Source organism: Suncus etruscus, chromosome 1 (genome assembly GCF_024139225.1).
Source record: "Suncus etruscus isolate mSunEtr1 chromosome 1, mSunEtr1.pri.cur, whole genome shotgun sequence".
Lineage (NCBI taxonomy): Eukaryota > Metazoa > Chordata > Mammalia > Eulipotyphla > Soricidae > Suncus > Suncus etruscus.
In genome coordinates this window covers 23,168,465-23,183,410 of record NC_064848.1, presented here as the reverse complement: position 1 = coordinate 23,183,410, position 14,946 = coordinate 23,168,465, and the positions used below count along the sequence as shown (strand labels likewise).

General features: G+C 47.8%; 1 protein-coding gene across 1 annotated transcript in view; it reads right to left on the bottom strand.

The window, feature by feature from the left end:
- Positions 1–14,946, bottom strand: part of CORO2A (coronin 2A) — a 69,797-nt gene that overhangs the window by 32,530 nt on the left and 22,321 nt on the right. Inside the window, exon 3 of the mRNA XM_049784369.1 lies at positions 3,043–3,243. Within this exon, the coding sequence (XP_049640326.1) occupies positions 3,043–3,243 (201 nt within the window). The remainder of the gene's footprint in view (positions 1–3,042; positions 3,244–14,946) is intronic.

Sequence of the window (14,946 nt, the reverse complement as noted above, 5' to 3'; positions counted from 1 at the left end):
TGTATCACCTCTCTAGCTCCCAGAACAGTTAAAATGGTCATTTTAACTGCTCATTTTGGTATCTTCTTTGACTTAGAAGTTATTTAGGAACATGCTTTTATTTATTTATTTTTATTTTTCTATTTATGTCCTGGGGTGGGATGACCACCCCCTCATGCTTTTAAAACTACCAAAATAGAGGGGAATTAAAAAATTTCCTTCCTTCCTTCCTTCCTTCCTTCCTTCCTTCCTTCCTTCCTTCCTTCCTTCCTTCCTTCCTTCCTTCCTTCCTTCCTTCCTCCTTTTTCTTCTTTCTTTCTTTCTTTCTTTTGCTTTCTTCTTTCTCTCTTTCTTTCTTCTTTCTTTTTTCTTTCTTTCTTTCTTTCTTCTTTCTCTCTCTTTCTTTCTTTCTTCTTTCTCTCTTTCTTTCTTTCTTCTTTCTTTCTCTTTCTTTTTCTTCTCTCTCTCTTTCTTTCTCTTTCTTTCTTTCTTTCTTTCTTCTTTCTTTCTTTTTCTTTCTTTCTTTCTTTCTTTCTTTCTTTCTTTCTTTCTCTCTCTCTCTCTCTCTCTCTCTCTCTCTCTCTCTCTCTCTCTCTCTCTTTCTTTCTTTCTTTTTTTTTGGGGGGGGGGTAAGGGGGAATTGTACCTGACAATGCTAAGGGATTACACCTCACTCTGTACTCAGGAATCACTCCAGATTCAAGAGACCATATAGGATGTTGGGGATTAAACCTGTGTCAGCAATGTGCAAAGCAAGCATCCTATCTAGGGTACTAACTCTCCAGCCCCTAAAATCTCTCTGTCTTTATTGATTTCTTGCTTGGTTGCATTAGGATCAAAATGCAATCTCATATACATAATTTTTTTTTTGGTCACACCCAGCAGCGCTCAGGGGTTACTCCTGGCTCTACGCTCAGAAATAGCTCCTGGCAGGCTCGGGGGACCATATGGGATGTTGGATTCGAACCACCATCCTTCTGCATGCAAGGCAAATGCCCTACCTCCATGCTACCTCTCCAGCCCCACATAATTATAATCTGTATTTATGATTTGAACTTCTCCAGTTCTTTGAGGGGGTCCATGTGTATTGTTTGCTGTCTCAGCTGACTAGCTCAGGATAGCGCATGTGCCTGTTAATCATTGATTATGATTTTCCCTGATCCTAATCTGTGGCTGGGCTGTGCACTCTGGGACCCAGTACCTCTGGAGAAAGGACTCAACTACCTCTACAGTAAATCAGTTCCTGATCACCAGCAGCCGCCTGAGTTCTCTTGGTGGGAGGTTCCGCTTTAAAGCAGAGAATCGTGTTCCTGGAGAGGCTTATTATAAGTTAATCGATAAGGAGCTGCCATCTTGAGGATCAAAACTGCTAAGTATAAGCAAATTCCTATGGTCCACCCTACACAGTAAACATCACTCATAGCATAAGGCTGTTCTTCCTGTTTGCGCTGCTCGACTCTCTTAGGTAGGTTCGGTCCTTAATAGTTTGTTTTCTTTGCTAGGGGGAGGGGAGAAAGCGTGAGTGATTTCCCAATTCTTGGGAGCACAGTAATACATTAAAATAATTTTTTAAAGGGGCCGGGCGGTGGCGCTAAAGGTAAGGTGCCTGCCTTGCCTGCGCTAGCCTTGGACGGACCACGGTTCGATCCCCCGGTGTCCCATATGGTCCCCCAAGCCAGGAGCAACTTCTGAGCACATAGCCAGGAGTAACCCCTGAGCGTTACCGGGTGTGGCCCAAAAACCAAAAAAAAAAAAAAAAAAAAATAATTTTTTAAAAAAGTGGGACTGGTGATGATGTAGTGGTAGGAAGTTTGCCTTGCATGTGGCTAACCCAGGATGAACCTAGGTTCGATCCCCCAGCATCCCATATGGTCCCCCAAACCAGGAGCTATTTCTGAGCTCATAGCCAGGAGTAACCCCTGAACATCACCGGGTTTGCCCCCCCCCAAAAAAAAATGTGGGACTGGAGATACAGTATGCAATGGTCATCAAACTGACCTGTGGGCCACCTATTGTATTTGTTCCCGTTTTGTTTCTTTACTTCAAAATAAGATATATGCAGTGTGGGGCCGGAGAGATAGCATGAAGATAAGGTGTTTGCCTTGCATGCAGAAGGACGGTGGTTCGAATCCCAGCATCCCATATGATCCCCCAAGCCTGCCAGGAGCTATTTCTGAGCGTAGAGTCAGGAGTAACCCCTGAGTGCTGCCGGGTGTGACCCAAAAACAAAACAAAACAAAACAAAACAAAAAAAGATATGTGCAGTGTGCATAGGAATTTATTCATAGTTTTTGTTTTTACAATAGTCTGGCCCTCTAATGATCTGAGGGACAGTGAACTGGCCCCTGTTTAAAAAGTTTGAGGACCACAGGGTAGGGTGCTAGCCTTGAACACAGCTGATCTGGGTTCAATTCCCAGAACCCCATATAATCCCCTGAGCACCACCAGGAGTGACCTCTGAGTGCAGAATCAGGTGTAAACCCTGAACACTGCCAGGTGTGGCCTCAAAATTGAGGAGACAGTACAGGGGTTAAAGTGCATGCCTTGCTATCCCTAGCACTGCAACCATTCCTTAGCCCAGCGTCATCAAACTGGGCTTGATCATCATCATAGCTCTGAAAGCCCCCAAATTTGGCTGAGGTGGTCTGGATAATCCCTAGCACTGGAGAGCCCAAGGAATATCACATTCTTAGGTCCTACCTAGCACTGAAGCTCTCTAGTTTAGTTTGGCAATGGCCTCATCACTAGCAATGGCCTTCGGGTCTCCTGCGCACTCCTAGGAAGGGCCCCTTAAAATTATATTTTACTCTGGGAGTAAATTATTCTGCAGTATCAAAGGAGAGATCCTCAGAGTAGGGAAACCATTGGTGGAGCTGACATCAAAAGAGCGAGGTCTCTTCAGTGAGAATACCTGGTCCTATATGTAACTCACCAGGGTCACATGCAGTCACTGGCAGACTTGAACCCAGACAAGGGTTCCAAACCTCTAAGATCTCAGCTGCCACCCTAGCTTCACAGCCTCTAGAGAGAGGCCTGGACCCTCTGTGCATCACACCTTCTCACCTGTTGCAGGGGGATGACAAGGAAGGCCCCACCACCAGCACACTCAGTCACAACAGCGATGAAGTGGGGGTTCACAGCGCAGAAGTGATTGTCGTGGACGCTCCGGGTGATGGGCACAGAGTCGTAGCAGTTCTCCTTGGAGGCTACTTTGCCAAAGACATGACGGAACTTGGAGGTGCGGTACTGGGGGTGCCATGACATCTGCAGGGACAAGACAACATATAGGGTATCAGGCGCACTGTGATCAGAGGTGACTGGGAGTGGGGTGACCAGGTCAGTGACAAGGAAGGGCAGCCAAGTAAGCAGGACTTAAATTATTTCTGACCTGTTTGCCTTTTTACACCCGTTTTCAATGGGTGAGAGGGGAAACAGATCTGCTACTAGACCTTCTACGAGAGGATACCTGTGGGTATCCTTTCCCCAACTTCGAATTTATCCCACCTGAATGATTAGAACCACCCACACTTGGAATGGGCAGGAAGAGAAGTCTGCTTGATGAGTGATTATTGTAGGAAGGGACAGAAAATGCGAAACGTTTTCTATCATCCGGATGTATTGGGATATGGTAAAGGCAGTCTTTTCAAATCTATTACTAATGGACAGTCTTTTGGGGACTGCAGGTGATGGTAAAACAGTCTGCATGGATATCTTTACAGCTCTGAGATCCATCAAGAGCCTCCAGTTCCCTGTTATTAAGCCTAAAGTTTTTTTTTCTTTACATTTTTCTTTATTGATGCGCTTATGCAAATTATTGCTATTCATTTAGTTTAGTTTTTCCCTTTTCTTTTCTGGGCCTATTACTTATTTTCTATTTTGTTTTAATTTTTGTTTTTGTTTTGTTTTGTTTTGGGTCAAGCCCTGCGGTGCTCAGGGGTTACTCTGACTCTGCACTCAGAAATCGTCCCTGGCAGGCTCGGAACCATATTAGATGCCAGGATTCAAACTACCATTTGTCTTGGATCGACCGTATGCAAGACAAAAGCCCTACTACTGTGCTATCTCTCTGGCCCCTATTTTGTTTTAAATTTTAGAGAATTAAAAATGGGAAAATATTGAGGCTGGAGAGATGGCATGGAGGTAAGGCATTTGACTTGCATGCCGGTTTGAATCCCGGCATCCCATATGGTCCCCCGAACCTGCCAGGAGCTATTTCTGAGCATAGAGCCAGGAGTAACCCCTGAGTGCTGCTGCGTGTGAGCCAAAAACAAAAAAACAAAAGCAAAAAAAAAAAAAGGGAAAATTGAAAAGGGAAAAAAAAAAGTTCCCATTTGTATCAAATATTTCTCATTTGTATCTCAATTATTTTCTGTTGGTTTTGTTTTCCCATTGCCTTTCATCTGTTTTTTTTCCCCCTCCCCTTGTGGTGGGGCTTGAATTGCATTTCAATAAATGGAAGGCAGTCCCTGGGTGCTGGTCTAGGTAGACTCTATAGGGTCAACAGGCTTTCCCCCTACCTCTCCCTACACTAATGGGAATGCGCTTTGGGAGGAGGGCGAGCCGTTCTAGCACTGGTTTATGTTGGGACAGTCACTGGAATTTTTTCTCCTTGTTTTCCTATTGATAGTATTGTATGCATATATTTTATATATCCATAACATCCATTTTGTATTGTAACCTTGATACTGCCCTACAAATCTATTTCTAATATTTTACTGCCTCAGTCCCAACCCTTATTTTCCCCTATCTTCCCATGTAGGTGCAGCTCATGGCATGAAGCTCACCACATAGAGTGATAAGTGCAGTTAGAGAAATAACTACACTGAAAACTATCATAACAATGTGAATGAATGAGGGAAAAAGAAAGCCTGTCTCGAGTACAGGTGTGGGTGGGGTGGGGAGTGGGTAGATCCGGGAAATTGGTGGTGGGAATCCTGCACTGGTGAAGGGGGGTGTTCTTTACATGGCTGTAATCATACAACTACAATTATATTTGTAATCACGGTGTTTAAATAAAGATAATTTATAAAAAAAATAAATGGAAGGTAGAAGAGCTTAGCTGGGGCTGTCATCTAGGCTTGTGGTTTCGTGTGTTAGAGCGACTGGCTTGTGGGAGAACAACTTGCAGTGTGAGTTTCTTGCCTGCTATTTCCTCCATATCTGTGTGAATTACTTATTGCAGATAATTGTTAATAAACCAGCTTTTTTTTTTTTTTTTTTTTTTTTTGGTTTTTGGGCCACACACAGCATCGCTCAGGGGTTACTCCTGGCTCTATGCTCAGAAATCGCTCCTGGCAAGCTCAGGGAACCATATGGGATGCTGGGATTTGAATGGATGACTTTCTGCATGAAAGGCAAACACCTTACCTCCATGCTATCTCTCCAGCCCCTCCCTTTCCCTTTTGGGAACTGTAGGATAACCAAAGAATGTCTCATTACAATAACCTAAGTTAGAAGCCTGTTTTTGTCACCTGTAAAATGGTGGGAACAGGGGCCGGCGCAATGGCGCTAGAGGTAAGGTGTCTGCCTTGCCAGCGCTAGCCTAGGACTGACGTCGGTTTGATCCCCTGGCGTCCCATATTGTCCCCAAAGCCAGGAGCGACTTCCGAGCACATAGCCAGGAGTAACCCCTGAGCATTACCGGGTGTGGCCCAAAAAACAAAAAACAAACAAACAAACAAAAATGGTGGGAACAAAGTACCTTTCTCCTAACAATGATTAGAATCCACCAAGATCGGGGCCGGGCGGTGGCGCTGGAGGTAAGGTGCCTGCCTTGCCTGCGCTAGCCTAGGACGGACCGCGGTTCGATCCCCCGGTGTCCCATATGGTCCCCTAAGAAGCCAGGAGCAACTTCTGAGCGCATAGCCAGGAGTAACCCCTGAGCGTCACAGGGTGTGGCCCAAAAAACCAAAAAAAAAAAAAAAAAAAAAAAAAAAGAATCCACCAAGATCCCTCCATTCACAACACTGACTTCCACTATCATCATCCTAGCATCATTTTTTTTATTTTTTGGTTTTTGGTTTTTGGGCCACACCCGGCAGTGCTTAGGGGTTACTCCTGGCTGTCTGCTCAGAAATAGCTCCTGGCAGGCACAATCCTAGCATCATTTTTTGTTTGTTTGTTTGTTTTTGGGCCTCAGCCAGTGATGTTCAGTGGTTACTCCTGGCTCTGCACTCAGGAATTCCTCCTGGTGAACTTGGGATCATACAGGATCCTAAGGATCAAAGCTGGGTCAGCTGAATGCATGGAAAAAGCCCTACCCACTGTACTATCTTGCCGGTCCCATTATCCCGGCATCTTGAACTTCCCTTGCTCCCCATCCAGCCTTGTCTTTGTTAATTTGTTGTTTACTGAACTTTATCGTTTGATGCTCAGGCATTACTGACAGGCTCTGGGATTTTGGAGAGAGTAAGCCTGAGCTTGGCCTTGAAGGAGCAGACTGTGAATAGGGTAGTGAAAGAAGCCTGGACTCCTGAAGACCACTGGATTTTAGGTAATGATAAAGCTGTCAGGGAGGGTCTCCCAAAGGAAATTGTGGGTAGGAGTTGTTTGGAATGTTTGCAGGAACACCACTTGTTTAGTAAGATTAGCAAGGTATGAAAAATAAATGCCCGAAAGCGTGTATGTGCGTGTGCGTGCACGCACACACACATATATCAGCAACAACCACTAATATTACTACATGTTAGGTGAGGTGAGTAACAAGACTGGCAAGCCGAAGGGTGGGCAGGGCCAGCTACTGAGTGTCTGTAGAAGAGCCTAGATCTCACCCAGGACTACTGTATGGCAGGTGTGGCCTCTCTCCAGTCTCTGCGCAGTTCTCTCATGCAGTCTCTGTGCATGTGGCCTTAGCTCACCCTTGGATGCTACCATTCATTGCCGCCTAAATGAATGAACTAGCTTAAGCAGCTCCAATCCCAGCTTTCCCTCGAATCTTTATGGATACCCAGAGGCAGAGAAGTCACTATCCTCTAGTTCTCATATCCCTCTCCACTTCCTGCATGTAGGCCCCCAACTCGCTGCTCAGATTAGAGTGGAATGTCAAACCTCTTCCAAGTCAACGCAGGAACTCTGCTCTAGCTGAGAAACCCACAGGTACTATTTGGGGAAAAGGAGGGTCAACAGGACTGAGAGAGAGCTTGCCTGGCCAAGTAGTTCAGTCTATGAGTTACAGGATTAGACACTTCCCATGGGAAGTGCAGGTAATTAGTCGACTGGCTATTATGTGGGGACTAGGTGGCCCTTTGGTCTCAACAGAGACGATCAGACAAGTGAAGACTATGAAATTTAAATTTTTCACTGATCCCTGAGGGAACTTGGCCCCAAACACTGGCTACATTTACCAGAGACCCAGAAAACAGACAGATCTTGGCTTGGACCAACTCCCAAGTGCCCACTGGACCCCAAAAAAGATGTGAGAAGCCTTTCATGAAGAAAGCACAGTCTAGAAATGGGTGGGGTTTGAAAGACAGTAGAGAAGGTAGGGAGTTTGCCTTGCACAGCTTAATAGCATTTGATCTCTGGCATCCCATAGGGTTCCCTGAATACCACCAGGAGTGATTCCTGAGTGCAGAGCCAGGAGTAACTCCTGAGCACTGCTGGGTGTGCCCACCCCCACAAATATAGAAAGGGTGCAAAAGCCTTAGGGAGGGAGTAGGAGTAAGAAAGTAAAGAATGTGGGAGAAGCTGAGCTATTAGGTGAGTGCTCCTGGTATTCAACACAGGCCCTCAGATTGGGATCAAAACTTCTAGTGGTCAATTCAAAAGGGACAAAGAATCAGAAAAAAAAATAGTATCTATGGTGAGCATATCAAGAGGACAGATAAAGGGGCTAGAGTGCAATCTTCATCCTCTGCACTGCTAGGCAAATGGTCCCCCCAGTACAGGTGGGAACATCCCAAACACTGCCAGATATACGTATCTAGTCCCCAATGTATATACATATATATGCACACACATATGGCACATTCTTGCTTATCTTTGATGGGTCCCAAGAGTTGTAGGTGCTGGGGTCTCTTAATAACATCAGGAACTTGGGGCCGGAGAGATAGCATGGAGGTAATGCATTTGCTTTGTATGCAGAAGGATGGAGGTTTGAATCCAGGCATCCCATATGGTCCCCCAAGCCTGCCAGCAGTGATTTCTCAGCATTGAGCCAAGAGTAACCCCTGAGCACTGCAGGGTGTGACCCAAAAACCAAAACAAAGAACATCAGGAACTGGCACCAGTGAAGGAGGGTGTTCTTTTTGTGACTGAAACCCAACTACAGTCATGTTTGTAATTACGGTTTTTAAATAAATATATTATTAAAAACAAAACAAACTAACAAAAAAGACCATCAGAAACCTGATTCCTTTCTTAAACACTCCTTGGAATTAGGAGGTCCATGAGGAATTGCCTTGGGCCTTGGGCTGAGGTGGGGGTCAGACAATTGAGAAGCAAGACAGTAAACTCAGCTCCAGGTCTGTTCACTGGCCTCATTTGGAGAGATTGGATGTGTGGGGGTGGGGTGCAGGTGGGGTGGGGTGAGAATACTGTCATGGCCTGTGTTTGCTCACCCCATCTCTTGGCCCTTCTGCAGCCTGTTCCTTCCAGGCCAAATTTCCTCTGTGGGACAGAGATGGGCATTTGGTTGGGAGCTATAGGCTGTCAGGGCTCAGGGTACCACAGGGCCAGCCAAGGAGAGTGGGCCCAATTGCCCATTTGAGTACACAGGGAGCTGCAGGGAGCAGCATCCTGATAACCTTGGAAGCTACATGGTAAGGAAAAGGAACTCAGGATGACAGGTGGGAGTGAGGGTGGAGGGTACCAGGATGGAGGTAGGGAGGAAGAGGAGGCAGTGTAGATGCATCTGATCATTGAGGGCAGCACAGTGTGAATTGGAAGCTCCTGGGCAGAAGCAGGGTGGAGACAGGGATGTGGTGGTAGTGAGGAGCAGAAGAGACAAGGTAGAGACAGAGCAGAGGACAGCGATGTGGCGATAGTGAGGAGCCATGAGAGCTAGCCCCTGTGGCCCAATGCCACTGGCTGCCAGATCACACACAACTGGGGACGTGATCCAACTCTCCTTCCTGCCAGTGTACCGGGAACGGCCTAGACTTGACCTCACAATTGAGGGGCTGAGTTTGGGGGCTCTTTGGGGGATACTTCCCTTGAGCTCACAGTCTCAACCATGGCAATACTCACAGTGTGGGTACATGCCAGCTACCTGTCTGTGGGCTCCCTCAGCAGGCAGGTGCTTTCTACTCCATTCCAGGCAGGGAGAACGTGGGGTCACCTAATAGAAGCCACTGGAGATGGGGAACTCTGTCTCCAGGTTCCAGCAAATCATCACCATGATGACCAAAGCTTTGTAGCCTGGTAGACCCTGGCCCACACCACAGCGCCCCACAGGGGAGGCCTGTCACCACCATCATTGCCCCTTTATGGAAAAGGAGACCAGGTGAGCTCACTCTGGCAGGAAGGAAGCAAGCCAATTTTCCCGGAGAAGCTGGCCTTGACATAGGATGAACATTCATGACCTTTCACCCCAGCCCCCAGTTTCTCACCCCACCCCACCCAGCCAGCCCCGCCCCACCCCAGCACCTTATCTCCAGCGCCAAGGTTCTTCCTGACCTGTTGCCATGGCAGGAAACAGAGGTGGGGGATGGGGCGGCCCAGGCCTAGCAGCCGGACAGGCCCTGAGCTGGAGAGTAGAGGGAGGAAGCAAGGTGGGTGCTGGAGCCTCGGGGTGCTCTAGAACTGGGGAGCATCCCACTTAGACATGCAGCTGCACCTGTACCTGACACATATGCATGCAGGGGTGTCCTATGGGCACACAGCCAGGGACATGGCAATTTAGAGAAGAGGAGTTTCTCTTCCCCACAAGCAGGCACTTGCCTGAAAATGTGGACCCAGTGAGCGGGCCCTCAGCCTGCAAGGATTTGTTCGCCCACGGGCTGATCTGGGCCGGGTGTATCCCAGGCCACTCGCCCTGTCCTGCCCAGTCCCAGCTGCCAAGCCCACATCAAAGCCACAGGAGGCCTTCCCAGGTGTGGCACTGGGGCACAAAGCAGGGGGTGGCATTTTCCTGACGCTGCTTTTTTTCCCAGACTCACTTAGTGGGCCTGAAGCATGGGATTAGATTCCATGGGTTGCAAACACCAGCCCGCCTCCCAACCCTAAAGGATTTCATCTTCTCTGAGTTTAACGTGCCACTCCTTTTTTTTTTCTTTAATTAAAAACACACTTACACAGACAACATTTTGGTGGTAGTGGAGAGATAGTACAGCATGTAGGGCCACTTGCCTTCACACGGCCAAGCAAGGTTCAATCCCCAACATCCCATATGGTTCCCGAGCTTTATCATGAGTGATCTCTGTGCACATAACTAGATCTAATCCCTGGACACATCTGGGTATAGGCCAAAAACCAAAACTCAGGTACTCAAGGCTTACTCCCAGCTCTGTGCTTGGGGCTTTACTGCTCCTGGCAAGACTGGAGAGAATTCTCATGAAGTATTGGGGGATTGAACTTGAACTTCCCATCTGTTCTCAACTCTCTTGAGCTATATCCCCAGTCCCAACATATCATGGTTATTTTTATTTTTCTTAATGTCAGACAGTCCCATGGCTAATTAATTACCTTCCCATCCCTTCACTCTCCTGGGCATTGCAACGGGGATGGGGCAGCACCTGAACCCAGAGCAGAAGGGTCGAGCAGTGGAGGAAGGGAGAAGTCCTATTCTGAGAGACAAGGAAGAGTTTCCTGCCTGCTCTCAAAGGCCCTGAATCATTGCAAGACAAGGTTTAGCTGCAGGGTAGCTGGACCAAGCCCCACTGGGTGTGGCTGCAACCAGCCTAATAGATCACTCATTAATTGCATGTTCCTGGCCTTGGGGAAGAATATGAGGACTTGAGCTCAGAGGACAGGTAGGTAGGTGTCCAGCTACAGTTCTTTTTTCTTTTTAAGCCTGGGTTTCACTACACGCATCTGAAGTTTCTGTTTCATTTCAGACCAAGTGCCTGGGTTCTAACATGAGGGAGGGTCTCAACCACCCACCATACAGAGTCAACCTCTTGGAGAATAAAACCATAATACCTTACATTTAAAAAAATCAGGGAAAACTTACTGTAAGAGTATGGAACTTAGGGCTGGGACAATAGTACAGCAGGAGAGGTATTTGCTTCAAACACAATTGACCCGGGCTGGATCCTCAACACCGATATTGTCCCACAAACCTCACTGGGAGTGATCCCTGAGGACAAAGCCAGGAGTAAATTCTGAGCATCATGTGATTTTAGTGGATGACCTGCCTTCAATTCCCAGCATCCCATATGGTTCCCTTGAATATCACTGGGAGTGATCTCTGAGTAGAGCCAGGAGTAACATACCCCTTATCCTCCACAAAAAAGACTGGTGATCTTGACATGGGGGTGGGGTGGGGATCTAAGTCAAAGTCCTCAAACTGGGAGTGCACAGCTGTTTGGAGGTGCCACAGCATACTGGATCCCTGGCTTGAAGAGGCACTCTTTGAACCATGGGAACCCCTGGGGACACTTCCTAGAGGGCTGGAAGCAGTGAGAATGAGGCAGGCAAGCTGGCTGCTTCTGTCTCTAGCTCCAGCTGCCCTGGAGGCCCATAGGAACCAGGAAAGACATCCCCACCCACCATGGGTCAAACTTCCTCCCAATACCTGACACCACTCAGAGACTGTCCCTGATTCCCTAGGCAGAACCAACCAGCTACCCAGATGCAATCTCTAACAACCCACTCCTCCTAGCTGCTCCCACCTATCCCTTCTCCCCCCATGGACCCAGCCCAGACCTCCATCCTATCCCTACCTAGAGCTTGGTATCTCCCTTGAGACACTACTATAGACCAGCATTCCACTTCTTCTCTCCACATAGCCACTGCCCCGGAGCCCAGCTGTTTCATCACTCTCCCCAACACCCCACCATCCTGTCTTTGCTCACATCCCTCCATGCCATAATGGGCACTCTGGGGGTCTTGCTGGCTGCCCTCTACTCTCCCTATATCCTTTTGGATCTAGGTCTGGGAGAGTAGACCTCTCACCCAAATGAACACACAATGAACACAAAAGGGCCAGGGGAAGGGAAGTCACACCCTGAGGAACAGACCCCAGATGGCCTGAGCAGCCTCACAACCTCTGAGGTCCCACACCCCAATACTAGGGAAAGAGGAAAGAGTCACTGGCTCTACATCCTGTACCCCACAGTTGGCCCTGGGCCTCAGCACAAGGGCACCCTGAGTTCTAACCTCATGGGCTAGTCCAGGATTCAGTGAGACAATGCACAATTCTGGTATCACATAGGATTCTCTGCCCCTACTCCATTTTTCTCCTCTTCCTCCTCCTCCTCCTCCTCTCCTTGTCCATCCATCCCCTCAATCCATCACTATACCCCTTCCACAGCTCTCCCCTTATTGCTGCACAGGACAGATCATATAGGCAGGTGACCAGGGAGAAGGCAGACCTTCCCGCAGGGGTCTCAAACTCGCGGCCCACAGGCCGTTTGCGGCCCTCCGTACAACATTTTGTGGCCCTGCCCGAGAGGAAGCTTTTTTGGTTTTGTTTTGTTTTAGTTGTTTGGGTCACACCCCCAATGTTCAAGGCTTACTGACTTTGCACTCAAGGATCACCCCGACTTTGCCTCCTGCGGCCCCCAGGTAAATTGAGTTTGAGACCCCTTTAAGGCAAGGCATAGCCTCACATCCTGTCCTAGTCAATGAACACACAAGGCCCAGGTGAAGGAAGGCTACACCCGAGGAACAGACCTTGTTCCCACTCAGCTTGTTCCATTCATTTTATTTTCTAGGGTGCAAGGCTTCCCAAGCAATGCCTAGGAGACCCAAGGGCCCTACTAGCAATTTTGGGCAACCAGACCAGCAATTCAGTACAAGCACTTGAAGATGTGCTTAGGCCCAGGTGCTAAGACCCTGCTTAGGCCCTGTTGTGCCTGGGTCCTCTGGGTCACACCAGCAGTGCTGGGGTCTCCAGGATCACATCTGGTGGTGCCTGGAGGACCATAGTGCTGCACCAGGCAGTGCTTTGGGGAGGAGACTGCATGAGGCTGGGATCAACCCAAGCCAGTTGTGCCAGTCTTGCACCTAACTGCTGTTTCAGCTCCTGATCCCTCACTCCAGCTTAGATTTAGCTTTTTCACCCATAACATAGCCATGCCCTGCCCACCTGTTAGGAGAATCCACCGCCGTGAGGGCTCCACAGCCCCCAGGCACAGATCCCTGAAACTGCGTCCACTTGACAGCTGTCCCCACACGTGGAGGCTGGTTGTGATCCGTCTGGTGCTCTAGAGACACAGAACACAGTTCCTACCGGGGTGCTTCCTCAAATCAGGCCTTGATGAAGGCTGCAGGCAGATTTATGGTCCTGCAATCTCCTTATCAGACAGTTTCGAGAGGCAAGGGTCACCAGGGACTTTTTTCTATAGAGCCACAGAGAGACTCCACTTCCTGCTCATGTACCATACAGGCCCTGGCCATACTTTCAACTTCTGCATTGGGACAGCCAGGGACCCTAAGGCCAGAGAGAGTCCTAGCTCAAGCACCAAAAGCACTTTGACCTGTTTTCACCTGGGCCAATTTTTCTCAGGTGTAACCTTTAGATCGATCCTTTTATCCATATATGTGTACATTGGGTGTGAGTATGGAGGCCACCTCGATGTTTGTTTAATTCCAGTGCTGCTGAGGGGACTCTATCAGAGCTGCTTGGTTTTGTTTGTAAAGTCTGTTTATGTAGTATCTCAGCCTTTCATTCTATTTAAATCTCCCTCATTAACTTTTCACCTTCAATTATTTGACTTCTCCTTAACTCTTTTCAAATAGGCTGCTGGTGGAATTCCCACCTCCAACTTGACTCCCGTTTCCAGCATTGGAAGATGACGTCACCACTGCAAACTGCCCACTGATTGAAGAGTGGGGATTGGACAACACCACTGGCATATGACATGCTCATGGTCCTCTTCAGGATATCATCACTCTGAGTTGCTCGAGCCATTGGGCTGTGAGTCATTCTCTAAAGTCATATTGATATTGCTGATAGGTTCTTAGCAATTGCCTCTTTACCACTACACTTCACCTGAAGACTATTGTTCATGACTGGGGTCAGCTTGAGAGAGACCTTAGCTTAAAAACATCTCTGGAGGGGCTGGAGAGATAGCATGGAGGTAGCGTTTTTGCCTTGCATGCACAAGAACGGTGGTTCGAATCCTGGCATCCCATATGGTCCCCCAAGCCTGCCAGGGGCAATTTCTGAGCATAGAGCCAGGAGTAATCCCTGAGCGCTGCCGGGTATAACCCCCCCCCAAAAAAAAACAAAACAAAAAACAAAAGAACATCTCTGGACCGATGATTACTGCAAACCATTTTCTCAGGCTCCACAAGATTACATTACTGACTGAAATTGTGACCTGAATTTATATACTCATCAGTCATTTTCTTAACACTTATTAGGGATATGTATGTTTTCTTTGTATATTGTTTAAGTGTGATTCTTTAACATGTATATCCTTTGGGGTCAGAGCAGAGGCACAGTGGTAGGACACTTGCCTTGCACGAGCTAACCTAGGACAGACTGCAGTTCGATCCCCCAGTGTCCCATCCCCCAAGCCAGGGGCAATTTCTGAGTGCATAGCCAGGAGAAGCCCCTGAATATAACTGGATGTGGCCCAAAATACAAAACAAAACAAAAACATATATCTCCTTTATTGTATATTTTACTAGTAATTATAGCTTTTCCTTTTTGATTTTGATTTGCTAGTAAGAATTTCTTAGAAATTAGTATAGATAGGGGCCGAAGAGATAGTATAGAGGTAGGGCATTTGCCTTGCATGCAGAAAGACGGTGGTTCGAATCCCGGCATCCCATATGGTCCCCAGAGTGATTTCTGAGTGTAGAGCCAGGAATCACTTCTGAGCACTGCCGGATGTGAACCCCCCCCCCAAAAAAAAG